Below are 17,768 nucleotides of genomic sequence, written 5' to 3'. Positions count from 1 at the left end.
CACGGATTGGAGTATCATAGGAAAAAGTTTGCATGGACGAGGGCCGATGTGCCACTGTTCATTAATGATTGATACATGTATTGATCGGCTGTGTTTTGGGGATTAAGGCCTCTGTTTGAATAAGAGCGCAGGGTTCGCGTGTGGGTGGTTGTGTTTTAGGCAGGATTTTTTTTTTTTTTTGCTTTCTGCGTGGATTGCCACACTCCTTCTGAACATCTGGGGATTTTTCTCTTCTATCAGGGTGATCTACAGAAGAAAAAAAAACCCAAATCGCCGCAGGATCCCAGTCTGTGGCCACACTATTATCCAGTATTATAAGTCTCTATCTACCACAGACCACAAACAATGAAACTGCTTCTGTCCTGTATTCTCCTGACAGTCGGACTGGTCACTGGTAAGAAAGTTTTATGATCCCTGTTTTTAATTTTAAATGACTAAAAGTTGTATTTGTTATGAGGATAATGACGTTTTGATTTGAATGTGTTTTTGGCAGCAGATTTTGAGTTTTCTAAGATTATGTCTTAAACTACAAAAATGAAGAAATCCCCAAAATACAACCAATAAATTATTTTCAGTTTAGTTTAGTGAGTACAAGGAATTCAATTTAGTTCTGTGTAAATACATGCTAGTGATTGTTGTAGTTGTAGTGGCAGCAGCAGTAATATTAGTGGTGGTTGATTGTTTCAGTAACCAGATATGTTGCTCTTAAAAGCTTTTTCTGGTCTCAGCTGTTGGTCTCTTGGTCCAAAGGTTGTATGTGTGCAGGCTCATGCCCAAATGATGTAGTTGGTACGAGTTCAGTTAGCACCTGCACTCCAGGATAAATTTAAAGACAGCCTGTAGAAACCGCGGTTCTGGTTCTGTTGTGTATAAACAGGGTACCGCAGTCGTCTGAATGACTTCCAGCGCTCTGAGGGCAGAGAACTGGTTCCTACCTCCTGGAACTCAGCACGAGTGTTGCTGTTACAGGGCCTGAACCTGGAGGAGTGTGCCTTACGCTGCGCACAGTCACTGGACTGCAGGTATCCACATTAAACCCATTTAATACAGCAGGTTGTGATCATCACTAGGCACCTTTTTCCCCATGAGGCCATAAATAAAACAGCCTTATTATTTGTTATTTATGACTAACTACACAAATAAAAACAACTTTCTGGTTGCCAGGTTGTGAGCTCATATTTAAGAGATGTTGTGTAATATATTTTATTTGAGACTCAGTTGGACTTTAGAGCGTCAGGGCCAGACCCATTCACTAATGAGACTAAACGTTCACCCTTGACCTTGGAAGCATCAGTTGGCAAAACAATCCCAGCTCGATGGACAGTAGTAGCTGTTCAGAGGTTTTCAGTCATATCTCATGACCTTCATCAGCAGATAGAGTTTGCTCAGTTTTCATCAAAATGCTTTTTTTAAACTATACATTTATCTGAGCATCTTAAGGAGTTATCATGTGTGTTGTTTCAAAGTTCATTGTCATGGAGTGAAAACTGGGCAAGCTTCCTCTGCTGAGGAAGATCATGTGATATGGTCAAAAGCTCTAGAAAAACTTTTAAGGGACCTTGTGGTGAGACTGTTTTGCCATCTAGTCATTGATGACATGCTGTACTTTGCAAGTGTAAGTGTTCACGTCTTGTTATAAAGTGGAAAACCATTAATTTAGGGTTGTAGGTTGTATTAAAAAATATTGTTAATATCATTAATAATCCCTCATTGCACAGGAAAACTGTGTTTGCACACATTCTGTGTTGTTCTATTTAACCACCAACTACTATTGACTTAAAATCTGTGTAAATGCATTGACTCTGACACTAAAGAAATCTTCAGAAGCCGGTAACTAACATGAAAGTTTAGTTTGAAAAATAAACAGTGAAAAGAAAAAAAACATTTTTGCTATCCTCTTGTTCAAAACCTGTCTCGCTCCACAGACCTAATTAATTCCACCTCCAACTATGAGCTGTCAACCATGACATGATTGATAATAATGGAAATGTTATAACTATTTCAATTTTAATTTCAGCAACAACAGTTAATTACTCACAACACAGTCCTGTGGAATCACAATATATATTGGCACATAGCCTTTCTTATTATGGCTCTTACAAGTGCAGTGCATCATCAGTTGAAACAGGAAGTCGCTCTGTAAATTGTGATTGAGATCCGGACATTCGCTATTAATTAATGTAAATTAATGTTATTATTACTGGTAGAACTTAGGTTGTAATAAGGATGACAGGTCACAAACCTGAAATGTCTTTTTATATATGTGTCAGAAAATAAAGCTATTAATGATAACCCATAAATGTCTTCTATGTTTAAGTGTGTAGCCATTAATGTATAGACTTTTGACATGAAAATATCCCTCACCACCAGAGCGTTTAACTATGAGACACGTCCGACTGTCACCTGTAAGCATCTGCCCTGGGTGGGTGATGGCAGCAACGCAGAGGTGAAGAGAAATGTAAACTGTGACCTTTACGAGAAGAAGGGTGAGATTCACATGCGCTCACATTGTGTGACGGTACAGTGATCAGTTTGATGTGTCGGTACTGGAGTTGTTTAATCGTCTGTTTTCATTGTGAAGTCTATGTCAGAAAGTGCATCGTGGGGAAAGGGGAAGACTACCGAGGGAAGGTTTTCACCACAAACAGCGGCCTCACCTGCCAACAGTGGTGGTCCAAGTTTCCTCATGATCACAGGTGAGACTCATCCTCTGAGGAGTCATTAAGTCTTTCATACAGTGCAGTCCGAGGGTTTTAGGACATTGTTTCACTACATTGACTTTGAAATGAAACATGAGAATAGATTGGCGTTTCATCTTCACATGTGTTTAAAGGTCTTCACATCCATACTGGGTGAACAGTAAACGTCTCAAAACAGTGCAGAGACCGTGTGGTTGTCTGGCACGAACAACAAGTATACTTGGGTGTCGTCTGCATAGCAGATGTAGCGCCCAGTGAGACAAATCAAACCTTACAACAGAGCCTTTTCAGTGGCGTGACGGCTCTTAAAATACAACTAATTTGGTTAAAGGAGGTCATCCTGTATCCTGTAACCTTTCGATATACTCAGGTAAAAATGGAAGTAGAGAAACCGGTTGATAGTTCTCCACTTGAGTAAGGTCAAGTGTGGGCTTTTTGAGGATTTTCCTGAGCCTGTTTGAATGCGGTTGAAAATGTTCCCGAAGCCACTGAAGCCTTCATCACGTGTTATTGCTGGTATAATGGTGGAATATATAGCTTGGCGGAGGTTTGTGGGAATGGGGTCCAGTGCACATGTAGTAGGACGACTACCAGTCCGAAGTTTTCACACATCAATCTCAGTGAGAGGGGTGAATGAGAGAAAAGATGCATCCTTTACCGGAATGGGCCTGTGGCAGGACTCCTACACTTTTTGGAGCCTTGCACTCAGTTAGCAGCTACCACTCGTTGGTATAAATTCACCTCTAATGAGGAAAATGTGCTAATAGGAGGCAGAGCGGAGGTGAACACGAAGGAAAAGTGGGTGGGAGAGTGGGTGGGAAGTCGCAGAGGTTGCAGCAGAATGAAACCAGAGGTGGTGGAATTGACGGCAGTTCCGGGAGGCTTTCAGTGGAGCAAATGAAATAGTGCAGAGGTGTAACAGATTTAAGTTTGTTAATTTGTCCAGTTACTTCCTGTCTGAGTGCTACATTGTTGATCTGAAGTGGATTTAAACACCCACTTCAACCTTACAGTCAGAGTCAAGTGTGCTTAAGTACAGAGCCAACACATCTGAAATGTGTCCTAATAACCTTCTGACTCCACTATATAACTATAAGACTCACTGGAAAACTCTCTGTCTGTCTCAGGTGGACTCCCACAGCTGCTAATGGCCTGGAGTTGAACTATTGCAGGAATCCAGATGGGGATCGAATAGGTCCCTGGTGCTACACCACGGATCCTGAGCGACGCTATGAAAGCTGCAACATTCCCCAGTGCAAAGATGGTACATGTGTTCATAACCACGCATTAAGCACATGTGATGGGTCATACTGTATTTATGGGTCCTGAAATTTCTAGGAGGTTTTCTATGTAATTTGCCACTAATTATGAGGAAAATCTAGACAATATTCAGAGAAAGTACAGACACAGTTTTAAAGAAAGAATTAGGAATATAAATTAGTATTTACTTCAGTGTAGTTTATAAGCAGTTGTAGATTTCCAGATGAATTTCCTTGAAAGAACCCCTTCAGTTTTAATGAGTTATTTAAACGCAAATAAATATTCATTTATTTGGTGAGTATGCTTACTTGTTATATACACATTTTTAAAAAATATTTTTGCATGTTCAGTTGACTTAATGTGCACTGACTAAAAGATGGTTACTTTAGTAAAAGAAGGTTGTAATTAACAGGTGTACCAATTAAACACAGTCTCCATTTTCCCTGTAATTAGCAACAAATTACACAGTCTTCTCCAGGAACCTTCCTAAGAAATTCTAATTACATCAATTCCCTCAAAGGAGATTACTTGGAAATGATGGGACCTGTAAAATGAAGTGTTTCTGTATGTGCGATCTTTTCTTTACATCTTCTCACATTTCACACCTCTGACTTCGACACTTTGTTTGTGGTTTTGTTTGCAGAGGTATGTATCACATGTAATGGAGAGGACTACAGAGGCCAGGTCGACCACACGGTGAGTGGCAGGGAGTGTCAGAGATGGGACCAGCAGTACCCCCACCAGCACATCTACCAGCCTGAAAAGTACTTGTGCATTCATTCCCACATTATCTGTCATGCACCTGTTTAGCCAAGTGAAACTGAAACTGAACCAACATGTAAATGTCACACGCGACTTTCTACTGATGCAGTCCTGTTAGTGCTTTGTTTTGTGACTGTGGACATCAATAAACGGCTCACATGTATTTTTCAGGTATCCCGATAAGAGTTTAGATGACAACTACTGCCGTAACCCTGACGCCTCTCCGGTGCCCTGGTGTTACACAACAGACCCTGAGGTGGAGAGAGAGAATTGCGAGATCAGCAAGTGCAGTAAGATGGTGCTTTTGTTACAGTGGCACTATTAGAAATGCTCATAATAAGATTAGAGCTGGAAAGATTGGGTAATCGCTTCAGTTATTTTAAGCAAAAGTGTTTGTGACATTTTGCTGCTTTTCTTAATTTTCTATGATAGTAAATTGAATATCTTTGGGTTTTGGGCAGGGTGTTGGACAAAACAACACGTCTCACTATTTTATCACAGTTTATAGATCAACCGATTAATTGTCAGATGACTCAATGATCATGTCCTGTGTAACAGCAAAGGTTCGTTGGATTCAACCGGCTTGTTAGTTTCCTGTTTTGTTTTTTGTCATTAGTTCGAGAGGTGGGCCAAATTGAGTCGATATCTGCAGCATTAAGGAGACATAGTGGAATTAGGGAGTCTCATTTAGTCAGTATAATTAAATTTAGGAAAATCACCTTTTTGTTGTTTGTGCAAATTACCTCCCAAATTGTGAGACATTTCAGAATTGGGTCACACTTTATTTGGATAGTCCGGCTACAGAGAGTTTACAGATTGTTGTAACATTTCACTATTGAGCCTTTTAAAAACTCAATTTAAAGCTATGATAAAAGGAAATAAGTAATTTGTACAATTATATATAAATTAAAAAATCAATAGCCTACTGGGGCTACTATGTTGGATATTTAAGAAATGACACAGCAAACAGACTCAAATGCTGAACTTTTAACTTCAGAGTATAAATAAATAAATAATCCAAACAGGGCATCAGTGTTTTATCCAAAATTTCGACAAGAGTTGTGCAAGATGAGCCTGGCAACACTGTTATTTCCACTGAGAGCAGAGATCACTGTAGCCTGAAAGTCTATAAGATAGCACCATCCTGTGGTGTAGCCAGAAACACAAATCACTGCTCCAAATAAATTCTCTTTATCATAACAAGCAACAAAAATATATAAAGAAAATACTACATATGTTCTTTTGTATTTACAGTATGTGTGTAAAATAGTCTGGAATAGTCAAACTAAAATCACTGACCTACAGGACCACAATAAAATCCTCACTTTAATCTTTTCAATGTCACATTGTATACCATATATATTTATAGGATGAATACATTTTACTCTATACAGCAGAGTATGAATTATTCTCACACAATCAAGGACTTATGAAAAGAAAATTGTTTAATTGTATTTGTTAAATAGTTCCACACAAACATATTCAGTCTGACAGCATGGCTACTCTGTAGTTTATAGACCCAGTCTTTCTGTGTTATCATATTGGAAACACTGGAATATTCCTGCTGAAAAAAGCTGGGCTGAAAGAAATACCTCACCCAAAAATAAGATTTTTTTCAATTGAATATTCCAACATAAATTGAATATCCACAAAATTTCCTCTTCTCGTTAATTGGTGAAGAGTCCTGCCCAGTGGGCCCACATCTAATAACCATCATTCTCTGTTTCATCCAAAGAAGATCTGTAACACAAAATTTAATTTCCTCTTCAATTTTCTCCTTCTGCCCAGCTGAGGTTCGCATTGAGAAGCGCTCCAGCTTCACCACCAACTGTTTCCGCAGCCGTGGGGAGGATTACCGTGGTAAAGTCAACGAGACAACATCGGGTATCCCCTGCCAGCGGTGGGACGCCCAGTATCCTCATGAGCATCCCTTCTACCCAAACACATATGAATGCAAGTAAGCATACCCAGATACAGCATGATGGAGGAAGGGGAAGAAGTTGAGTGTGGCTGAAAGGTAAAAGTACTTTGGGGTCACTTCCTTCACTCACCGCCTGTTGGTTTGAAAGTGTTCTGTTTGCCTCACACATGAATATTAATGTCAAGATGTCATTGCAGGGAATTTTCTTGCGATCTTATTTCTCTGCTGACAGTTGACAGTCGATGATAGATTGTCAGCAACTGCACATTAAAAATCGGGTTGCTCTCTCTGAGTGACAATATAGATGTGAAATGAATATTAAGCTTATTTGTGACGCAGTGATCATTCATCATGACAAAATCAATTATGAGCTTTTCGGTCATCCATTTTTAGTAGAAGTTGCAAGAAGCATTGGTGTAATCTTCATGTATCTAAATTAGGGGGGCGAGGTCAATATCGTATGTCTGTTTAGCAGGTCATTTAATGCATCGCTGATCAGCCAGTGGACGTTGTTTAAGCTGATTTGCGTGTTGCACTTCATCCAGGGGTTTGGAGGAGAACTACTGTCGTAATCCAGATGGGTCGGAGGCTCCCTGGTGCTTCACATCTGTGCCAGAGATGAGGACTGCTCTCTGCCTACAGATCAAACGCTGTGCAGACGACATAGAAGCAGAGGGTACAGCTCTTTGTTTCAGATTTGAGAAAAATAAAAGATAAATTCAGGCAATGTTGTAATGGCACTAAGATGGTGCAAATACTCACATGAGGATATACTGGGCTGCTGTAAACAGGATTCTGGAAATCTAGAGGTCATGGATGCAAGTCACCTCTAATGCAAACCCCCAACCCAAGGCATTTTTTGACTCATGGACTCCATTTTAATTTATTCAGTGAGCTATTAATGTACAGTCTACATTTTCTTCTTCTTGCTGAGAGGTAGATGCCCAGCCAGCAGCTGTTTGTCTTAGCTTAGCTGGTAGGAGGTTGTTTTTATTGTTCAGACAGAGCCAGGCTACCTGTTTCCTCTTATTTCCAGTCTTTATACTGAGCTAATCCAACAGGCTGCTGGTTGTAGCCTTATATTTAAGTCAAATCAATTTTTATTTGTATAGCGCCAGTTCACAACAGAAGTTATCTCAAAGCACTTTCCAAACAGAGCAGGTCTAGACCCTCTCTTTATAATATTATTTACAGAGACCCAACATTTCCCACCAAGAGCAAGCGCTAGGCAACAGCGTCAAGGAAAAACTTCCTTTAAAGAGGCAGAAACCTCGAGTAGAACCAGACTCAGGGTGAACAGCCATCTGCCTCGACTAATGAATGAGAGAGTGGTATCTATCTTCTCATCTAACTCCCGCCAGAAAGCAAATATTTCCTTAAATCAAACTATGATAAACATTGCTGTAATTGCAACAGAGTTAAAGCTATGTCCACCTGTAATGCCATTATGAGGCTGTAGAATTAAACTGGCCATGTAGTGTCCTCAGTTGTAGCTACGATGCTGCATGACGATAGGCATAGAACAGGAATTGGCAGTGTTCTATTAAATTCTATCAAAAACTTTTTTTTTTTATGACTTTCACTGAATTCCATCATTCATCAAGGTCACTGTCATGATAGCAATGTCTTTTTTTCAGATTGCTACCATGAAAATGGAAGAAACTACAGAGGAATGGTCCGAAAAACCCGTAAGGGGATCACCTGCCAGAAATGGAACGTTAATACACCTCACCGCACCAAGTACGCTGACCATTAAAGTCTTTCAAAGACAGATGATTTTCTGTATCTAACGAGAAGTTAACAGTCTGCAGGCCTTTGGGGGAGATTTACGACACAAGCTAAAGAACAGCTCTGCTCGCTTCCTCTATATTAAAGCTGTGTCCATTAGCGGTAGTACATACTAACTCTAAGCAGTGTGCTGCATGTTCACACTAGAAAAGTGACAAAACAAAGAATACTGAAAACAGTCAGTGCGCATGCAGAAAAATATTTGTAGTGTGCTATTCTCCAATAGTGCAAACAATATTCTCGCACAATGCAATGCTTAAAGGAAAGGGAGGAGCTGCTCACAACTGGAAAAGTTACATTTTTGGAAAAACATTTTTCTATTTCTTTGTTAAATTAAACTCAGAGATGATTCAATTGATTGAAATATAATGAGTTATACCAGTTAGATATGTTGACTTCTTTTATAGGCTACTAACTAAAAAAATAGTTCTATAAAGATTACATACAGTACATACTTTACACGTTAGTCTGTTGTATGAAATTTGAAATTGAGCTGCTTCATGGTCCAGGAGGCAACATCCAATCGAAGAAAAATTGAAAAAGAAAAATTATAATTCCTCGCTCCACAAATTTGTGACATTTATGAGATGCTTATAGCTTTAACAAAAACAATCTGTGTAATATTCCAGGATAAACCCGAGGACCCATCCTGAGGCCAATCTGACACAGAACTACTGTCGTAACCCAGATGGGGACCAGCATGGACCCTGGTGCTACACCACTGACCCCAAAACTGAGTTCGACTACTGTGCCATCAAACAGTGTGGTACCGATACAGAACTCTGCCATCTTTGACTATCTGATGATGTTTAACTTAGTTTCATGCACTGTGTTGTGCAAAATTCATCCAGAGCTTCTGTTTCCTGACAGGCAATTTAACGATTCATCTGTTTCTTGATGTTTTCAAACAGCTGGAGAGAAAGTGTCCCTGACTGAATCAGTAGGTTAGTTTCTGAATGAATATGAAGTAAGATTTCCAAGCTGACAACATGTGTCCTTGTGTATTTTCACGATAATATTTCATCTTTCTTCTGCATGCCTTTTTGCGAACACAGAGCCAGCTGATTTTAGTGAGTGCGGGAAGAGAGAGGACCGTGCCCAGAGCACGAGGTTGCGTATCGTGAATGGGATTCCTGGAAACTCGCCGTGGACAGTGAGTCTCAGGGACAGGTGAGTCTGAGAGCCCACTGTGTTTGGTCATGAACAGGTTAAATACGCTCTGCTGTGCTGTGTGTGACCTCTGACCCCTTGTGTGCAGGAAAGGAAACCATTTCTGTGGAGGATCCCTGGTTAACCCCAGATGGGTGATCAGCACCAAGCAGTGTTTCTCCTCTTGGTAAACTTTATTTATTTGAAGGTTTTTGGAGCACAACCCATCAGCAGGGCGCATCAGCAGAGTCATTTAAATTCATGAGCTGCCTGTTGCAAGCAGCCAAAATCCACCAGCGTTCAGGCAGAATAAGCAGAAAAATATTCCCAAAACATTAGCCTGCATGCTGAGGTGCAAAACAAGATTTATCATGAAAATGTAAGTAAAGTAGTTCACATTTTTTATTTATTCACCACCAACAAAATGATAAAAACTATCTCACACTAGGAACTAAAAGTCAGGATATCTCAGTCTCTTCTGCTTTGATTTGAACAATATTTAGCCATGCTAGCAGCATTACTCTAATGGAGCTAATGTTGATCCAACCCATTGGTCCATATTGAAATATCAACAACTATTGGTTGGACTCACATGAAATTTGGCACAGATATCCATGTTGTCTAGACAGGGAATCCTAATGGGTTTTGTAAATTCCCAGACTTTTTCTCTAGTGCCACCATGAGGTTTTTACTGGATGGATTACCAAGAAATTTGATACACACATTCATGGATCCCTCACATTCATTTGGTGATCACCTAATATTATCTCCACTGGAATCATCAGTTCAAAATTAAAATTTTTCCAATATGTTGGCTTATGACCAAATACATAATGACATGCCCATCATCTTCAGCTGTACTTTGTGTTAAGCACTAGTTTGCACATGTTAGCAGACTAACATGCTAAACTACAATGGATGAACATAATACTTATATTTCCATGTTACTTGTTTGCATGTGTTCACAGCTACGTGGACCTGCCCGGGTACTCGGCCATGATGGGGACACTGTTTCGTGATCCACAAGAAGGAGAGCCCGGTGTACAAACCATCCCTCTAACTAAGATCGTCTGCGGGCCCTCAGAGTCTCAGTTGGTCATGCTACAACTGGAATAGTGTGTACTGTCAAAATGTCCTCAGCTCACACACACGCGCTCACACACACACACGCTCAGACATACCAGTAATCTCCTTCTTCTTTCTTTAGCCCTGCCCAGTTTAATGAGCGTGTCTCTCAGATCTGCCTCCCTCCTGAGCGCTACATTGTAGCTGAGAGGACGACCTGTGAGATCGCAGGATGGGGTGAGACGAGAGGCAAGTATAATCCTTTAGAAATGATAACTTGACACTGAATTCACTACATGCTGCGCTTCATGCAACTACAATATGCTTCTTTTGCAGTGATTAATAATAGATTCCTTGGGACAAGCATCTTGTTCCTGCCCTTGAAGTAATGTTGCATCAAAAAGAGAAAGCTATTCAGACCGTTGAGCAACAGATGGCGTTGCTATTTCCAGAACCATTCAACATCTGTCCACCTTACTTTTCTTTTCCTCCATCTCTCTAAACACATTAGCTGCTAACTCGTTTCTCCTCCTTTATGTTTTCCAAGGGACTGGAGATGAGACTATCCTTAACGTGGCCCACATACCAGTTCTTAGTAACAAGGAATGCAACAAATACTTCAGAGGTCGTGTTCGTGAGAATGAGATGTGCACAAGCTCTTTCCAGGGTGGCGTAGGTGCCTGTGAGGTAGGTGTCCATACAAACGTGCCCAGCGTCAAAGCTTTACTGTCAGTTTTTGAGTGAAATATTTGTAGTTATCATTTGGAGCTGCAGCAGAATTTCTGCAATTACTATTTTCTTTTTGAGATTTTGCCTTAAGTAGATTGGTTACAGTATGCAGACATGACACACAGGCCAAACCCGAGATATTGTTGTTAATATGGTATACATCTTAAACACTAGGTCACCAGGATGCCCCAATACTGACCATTTTCTTTGGCAACTACTACAAGGTGCAATGGCATTAAAGGAATAGTTCAACATTTTCTTTCTTACAGAGAGTTAGATGACATACCACTGTCATGCCTGAGTTTTAAATATGAACTTACATCCTGCAGCTGTTTAGCTTAGCTTATAGCACAAAGACTGGAAACCGAGGGAAACACTGCAGGTAACGAACTCCGCCTACTAGAATCTATAAATATATTACGTTATACATATAAAGAACAAAATGAGCTTTTTCCAGTCTTTGTGGTGAACTATGCTAGCTGGTTGCTGGCTCTAGCTTCATATTTACATTCAATCCATTCAAAAACAGAAGTTTAAATATGGCAGTTTGTGGTGTAAAGGGGATTATGTGCCTTTCAGCTTTAGGTGAGCTGTTAGGTGGGTTGTGTTAACGTTGGGCAGAGGCAGGCCAAGTGTTGAAGCGAATATGCGTTCTAAACTATTCCTTTAATGGCCAAGAAGAAAGTGCTGAGAGAGTGCTAAAAAAGTTCAAATACTGATAGTGAGGAAAATCTTTTGATGATGAAAATCACTTTAAGCAAAGACCATATAGCTATTTATATGTTCCTATAAATCAAACACATTCACCATTTGGATAATGGAGGTGGACTGGACAAGATGTGACTGCAAGATGTTTCCAACCTCAGCAGTGACAGTCAGTCATAACAGAGACAAATAATGACTCTAGAGTGTTGTTCCTATGTGTCTGCAGAGAGACTATGGCGGCCCTTTGGCGTGTCAGAACAGGGAATGCTGGGTACTCGAGGGTGTGATCATCCCCATGAGGCGCTGTGGACATGCGGGACAGCCCAACATCTTCATCCGCGTCTCTGTCTATGTGGACTGGATCAAGAAGGTCATGGAGATGGCTTAAAGACGGGTACCGCCATCCAACAAGGGACTGATCAAATCCACTTTTAAACTCCTCTGGAGCAGTTATTCAGTTGACCATTTACATTTTTGTTCTTCTCAGATATTTCTTTTACAATTAAAAAATATAAATAATACACCAAATGTATAATGACAGTTTATTATATCGGATTTTATTATTATGAGTTTTAACATGCTTGTTTCATTAAAAGATGTAGAAAACATTGCAGGTAGATGCGCTTCTTCATGGAGAAATAGTTAAGAAGTTAATTTTTACATCCATGTACATTCAGTTGATTGTTTTAGGTGTATTGGTAGAGCCATTTTAAATTCATGAAGGGCCTGTTGCACCAGACAGAATAGGAAAAAAAACATTTACATTCCCAAAACACAATCATGTGCGCTAGGGTGCCAAACAAAAAAAGGCCATGCAGCATAAAAATGTATGTAAAGTTTTAAATTTAACTTTACTTTCGGCACCCCTGTTTAGTATTTATAAGCAGTATACAGACATTAAATAAATTGTTTTTTAACACACTATGATGTCGTTGCAAGCACTTTTAAGCATTTCTTTTACATATTTACTTTTCAAAAGACATATTTTCTATTATTACAACTATATTTACTATATTGTCTTTCATTACTGGTTTATACACCAGCCTCCACTTATGGCAGCCCACAGCAGGAGTTATAGTTGTTGACTCACAATTACATTATAGCGTGTAGTCAACAATTTTATTAAATGTTTATGTGCTGCCTATAAATGCTAAATAGGCAGAGTTAAAGTAAAGTGTTGCCAGTTTTTGTTATTTATTCACCAAAAACTAAAGGATTTAAGGATCAAAACTAATTGTAGCCCCTCGGGTTCAGAGAAGAATGACTGGAGCTAATTAACTTCCAATAACAGAGGAGGTGTGCGGGGTTTGCAGCAGTTTTTAAGTTCCTAACATCCCCTGGAAATGCACCCTTTACCACAAAATGCCTCCCCTCCTCTCCCTGGCACTGAATGGAGCTCCAAAATACCTTCTTTGCCCCCAGCCTCTAAAGAAATCCCTTCTCTGCCTGTCTTTTGATGCCTGCCCCCACCTCTAAAGACATGCCTTTGTGCCTTATGCAGAACTGTATGCGCTGCACATTCTTTCTAGTTCTATAGGAGGATTTTTGTAACCCGGTCCTGATGAGCCCACGGAATTCAGCTTAAATAAACCTCAAGATCAGAGTCCAACCGAATCTCAGACACACCAGCCTGCAGAAGGCCACTGAACTCTCTCTGTCTGACACACACACATAGACACACACGCACAATACTCTCTCATGCAACCCCCCCCCCCCCCTTTCTTATTCCCCATTATATCTTTGTTTCTTTCTCCTGGTAATTTTCACAGCAACCATTTTCTTTTGTCTTGAACAATCAGAAGATACTGACATTTTATTTATTTTATTTTTTGCAGAAATAGGAACTTAATGGGACTGAAGTGTAGAACATGTCTACAGATAACTACTGATGGCCAATTATCCTCCTGCTTTACACAGCATTTGGAAATGGCGGGTTGACAGTTTTTTTTTAGTGTCATTCTATTCACTTTCATTTAGTAATATTTATAGTGAGTGACTAATCAAATTCATATTTGACTACCGATTCTCAGCAACATAAATGCTGCTACAAAAATATGCAAATGATTTCTTTGTTATTCTGTTTTATGTATCTTATGGTTATTACCAGAGAAATTATGTCAAGGCTGGAAGAGCAAACATTTTCTGTATTTCTGTATAATTCCTTTTTTTTTTTTAAAACTCATTGTAATATTCTGCTTTCACAGGATATTATTCAGTCTGTGAATTTCAGAATTACATCATGAAACTGACACTGTAAACCGTTCAAATCATGTGCTGAGCTTCATCTTTGTAACTTAAAGCTTTATGTTCTGGTCTCATGCCAGCATGCTCACCTGACATGACTCCATGAGCAGTCCAGTATTAGCCGTCCCTGGAATGTGTATCCACCGTGGTTCAAACATTTCCATCTGTATTTATCAGTTTGTGCAAACTTACAAAGTTACCGCTTGAAAATCCCAAAGAACTGACAATAAACCTAAATATGTAGCAAAACTATTCAACTTAACTGTCCACTCTAGAATATGAATTAAAAATTTTATTTAATTACATTTGAAAATGATAATAATAAAAAATATATATATACATAGATTAACTGGTTAGAGAATAATAGAATAAAATAATGAATGACTGGAGATGGCGTCTAATGGCGTCTATTTTTACTCACACAGGAGGAACAAATATATCTGTTTTTTCACTGCTTCTCAGTTCTAATGTATGTTTGCATGCAGTGCATGATGATAAATTAACTAAAGTGGGGCAAATTGGTTCTCAAACAAATGCATATCAGACAGCTACCTTGCAGATTTTGTTTTTTGAAACCTCATTTGATATTTCTGTACTTTGTTCTGACTTACAGGAGTATATCTCTAACACTGTAGGTGGGGAGATAACAGCAGGGAGAGAGAGAGAGAGTGTGTGTGTGAGAGAGAGAGATTAAAACCTCTGCTCGAATCTGTCTGATCTCACCATCATTTCCACTGAAGCAAAACTTTTTCCTCCCTTCTGTGGGGAACTTCCCAGCCCCCCGGACCCCACTTTGGGAACCCCGGAACCAGACTCTACCCGAGCTCCTGTCTGATGCCCGTCTCCTTCTCTCCCTCTCTCTTTTCCTCTCTCAAGTGGGTGAGCTTTTCGGGGCGGGGTCCTCTGTTTCAACCCTCCTACCCTCGTTCTTTCTTGAAACATGCTTTAATAGAGAAAGTATGCAATGCATACTGCTCTGCTACAACCCCCCATTATACTGCAACTGGGGTATTCGTGACTGGACGTCTGGGGGGATCACACACATTTCCGATTAGAGGAGGAGGGAGAGAGTGAGAGAGTGAGTGAGAGAGAGAGAGAGAGAGAGAGAGAGAGAGAGAGAGAGAGAGAGAGAGAGAGAGAGAGATTACCCTTTCATTCCAGCCAATGAGACGGTCGATATACTAAGATTTTCATAGTTGTGCAGGAGCACAAAGTGAGCCGACTGTGTGAACTTCCAGGTAAAACTGCAAACCGACTCAAGGTAAGTTCAACAGTCTCTGCTCTCATTGTGTTGCATTTGGCGCTGCCTGCATGAACAGGATTACTGAGCCTCAACATGGAGCCTATAGCCTGAATGTATGCATGTATGTTGTGTGGCTGCTCTGAAAGGAGAGCTTTTGCACCTGTGTTGCCCGCTTTTGTCCGTCTTGGTAAAGTTTTTGCAGCTCTTTGCTGGCTCTCGGTTCATCCATTTCGGCGGCGGACCTGTTGTTATCACTCCAAAACCCAACACATTTGAGATCGATTGCGCAAGTGATGGAAGCAGGGGGATGTTGTGTTAGTGAGCGCCGACTCTTCGCTTTAAAACTCTTGATGGCCTCGACTGTTCGCCGTTAACATGTGCCAGCTAACTTCAACCAAAGCCTGGAAGCTTTGCATTCGCGGGTCCGCTTCAGCAACGCTTTACGCACCTTCTTTAAAGTCTGTAAAAGAATGTGTTTTTATGGTTGCAATTGCCGCCCATATGCAAAAAGTACATTCAGTCCCGTACTTGACTGCCAAACACAGACTGGTTGAGAGGACGGTCTGCTGCTGCAGGAGAAATGCAGGACGCTTGTTGTGTTGCTCCGAAATGAGTTTATAAGCGACGAGACGACGTCGTGCGTCTCATTTGGCTTTAAATCGTTTGAACGAGGACGTAGATTTCTCAAATTACTCCGACTTCCTGCTTCAGTGCGGCCGTTTTGATAGGCTGTGTTGGCAATTAGTGTTTGGCACATTCCTTACAGAGCTAGGCGTTATGGTAAACGGCCACCTTGGGACATTACTACCAGAAAGAGTAGACATTTATTATAGACATTTATTGTTCACTCTCTTAATACAAAGTAAAAGAATAAAGTTAACAATATATTTATTACCTTTTAAGAAGGTACCACAACAGAAGCATAGACACTGGTAACATTTGGGGTGCTATTAATCAGGCCTCTGATAACTTTACTGGAGAGTGATTAGAACTGAAACTATTAGCTGATTAATTGATTAGTCCACCAACAGAAAATTTTCAGAAAATTATTATGATTATGAATTAATCACTTTAGTCATTATTCAAAGCAAAAATATGAACTGTTCCCTTGTCTGAGATTCTCAAATATAAGTAATAGCTGCCTTTCTTCACTTAATTTCTTGTTTTCCAACTTTTTATTCACTGTATGATTAATCCCATTGACAGATGAATCAGTTATTTATTTGGTGCATAAAAATGTCAGATAAATAAAATGTCTTTTGCAATTTCCTAAGATGATCCTTCAGATTCAGTTTACTATTACATAAAACAAATAGCAACTAACAAAACAATTCCTCTAAATTGAGAAACTAGTACTAGAGAATGTTTTGCATTTGTGCTTGAAACTTTATTTAGATTATTAATCGATCATCAGAGTAGTTGCAGATGAATTTTCTGTTGTTGCAGCACTGAAGTTTGCCGTAGGCTGCAAACTCAGATTTCATATTGTCGTGATTCTTTCCATTAACATTTTGCATGTAGTAGTAGTTTGTGTGTGTGGTTGTGTGTGTGTGTGTGTGTGTGTGTGTTGTGTGTGTGTGTGTGTGTGTGTGTGTGTGTGTGCTAAATTATTGTCTCAGTGGCACAAGTTTTACAGTAACAGATGTCGCAGCATCAGCACACCCACCACATGCACGACCCCATTGAGAAATACCTCACAGAGGGCAGATGGAAAGACAGTGTAAAGTACAGTAGATGCAGATTTTGGATGGTAGATTGAGTTGTGAATATCTGTGCTACTTTTAGTCTCTGCACACCACTCTCATGTTTCCCTGCATTTGCCAGACCCCTGACTGTGTTCCGATGAACCTGGTGCCAAGGCTTATGCATAAGCAGTTCCCACGCTTGCTCCTGGAAAAGGGTCCTGTGTGGTTCTGAATGATCTTTTTAATGATACATTAAGCACTGATTGAAACTCACTGTGGTAATTGTGCAAAAAGAAAAGTTGTACCGTATAGCTGATTATCTTAACTTCGTCAAAGATGATTGCCTCTTCATACATTCCAGAGTTGTAATTTTTTTTTTCTCACATTTCTCTGCTCACATCTCCAGCTCCTGATACTCAGGTCTTCTCCTCTTTAAGCCCTCGAGGCCGCTCCTCCAGGCTTTGATGCCCACACTCTTTAAAGCAGGTGGCAAGACACAGGCATGAGTAACAGTGGGA

General features: G+C 40.1%; 1 protein-coding gene across 1 annotated transcript; it reads left to right on the top strand.

The window, feature by feature from the left end:
- The first annotated feature begins 199 nt into the window (after positions 1–199).
- mst1 (macrophage stimulating 1) lies at positions 200–12,599 on the top strand. Its single transcript, XM_056391388.1, has 18 exons — positions 200–394; positions 878–1,022; positions 2,371–2,486; positions 2,582–2,696; positions 3,827–3,963; positions 4,603–4,723; positions 4,893–5,011; positions 6,510–6,678; positions 7,188–7,318; positions 8,280–8,382; positions 9,060–9,196; positions 9,342–9,374; positions 9,486–9,600; positions 9,689–9,766; positions 10,548–10,694; positions 10,787–10,893; positions 11,192–11,331; positions 12,305–12,599. The coding sequence occupies exons 1-18, from the start codon at positions 346–348 to the stop codon at positions 12,464–12,466; spliced, it is 2,124 nt and encodes a 707-aa protein (XP_056247363.1). The 5' UTR covers positions 200–345; the 3' UTR covers positions 12,467–12,599.
- The last annotated feature ends 5,169 nt before the right edge of the window (positions 12,600–17,768 follow it).

The sequence above is a fragment of the Seriola aureovittata genome, chromosome 2, assembly GCF_021018895.1.
Source record: "Seriola aureovittata isolate HTS-2021-v1 ecotype China chromosome 2, ASM2101889v1, whole genome shotgun sequence".
Lineage (NCBI taxonomy): Eukaryota > Metazoa > Chordata > Actinopteri > Carangiformes > Carangidae > Seriola > Seriola aureovittata.
The sequence above is the reverse complement of the archived record's forward strand: the minus strand, read 5'-3'. Positions and strand labels throughout refer to the sequence as shown.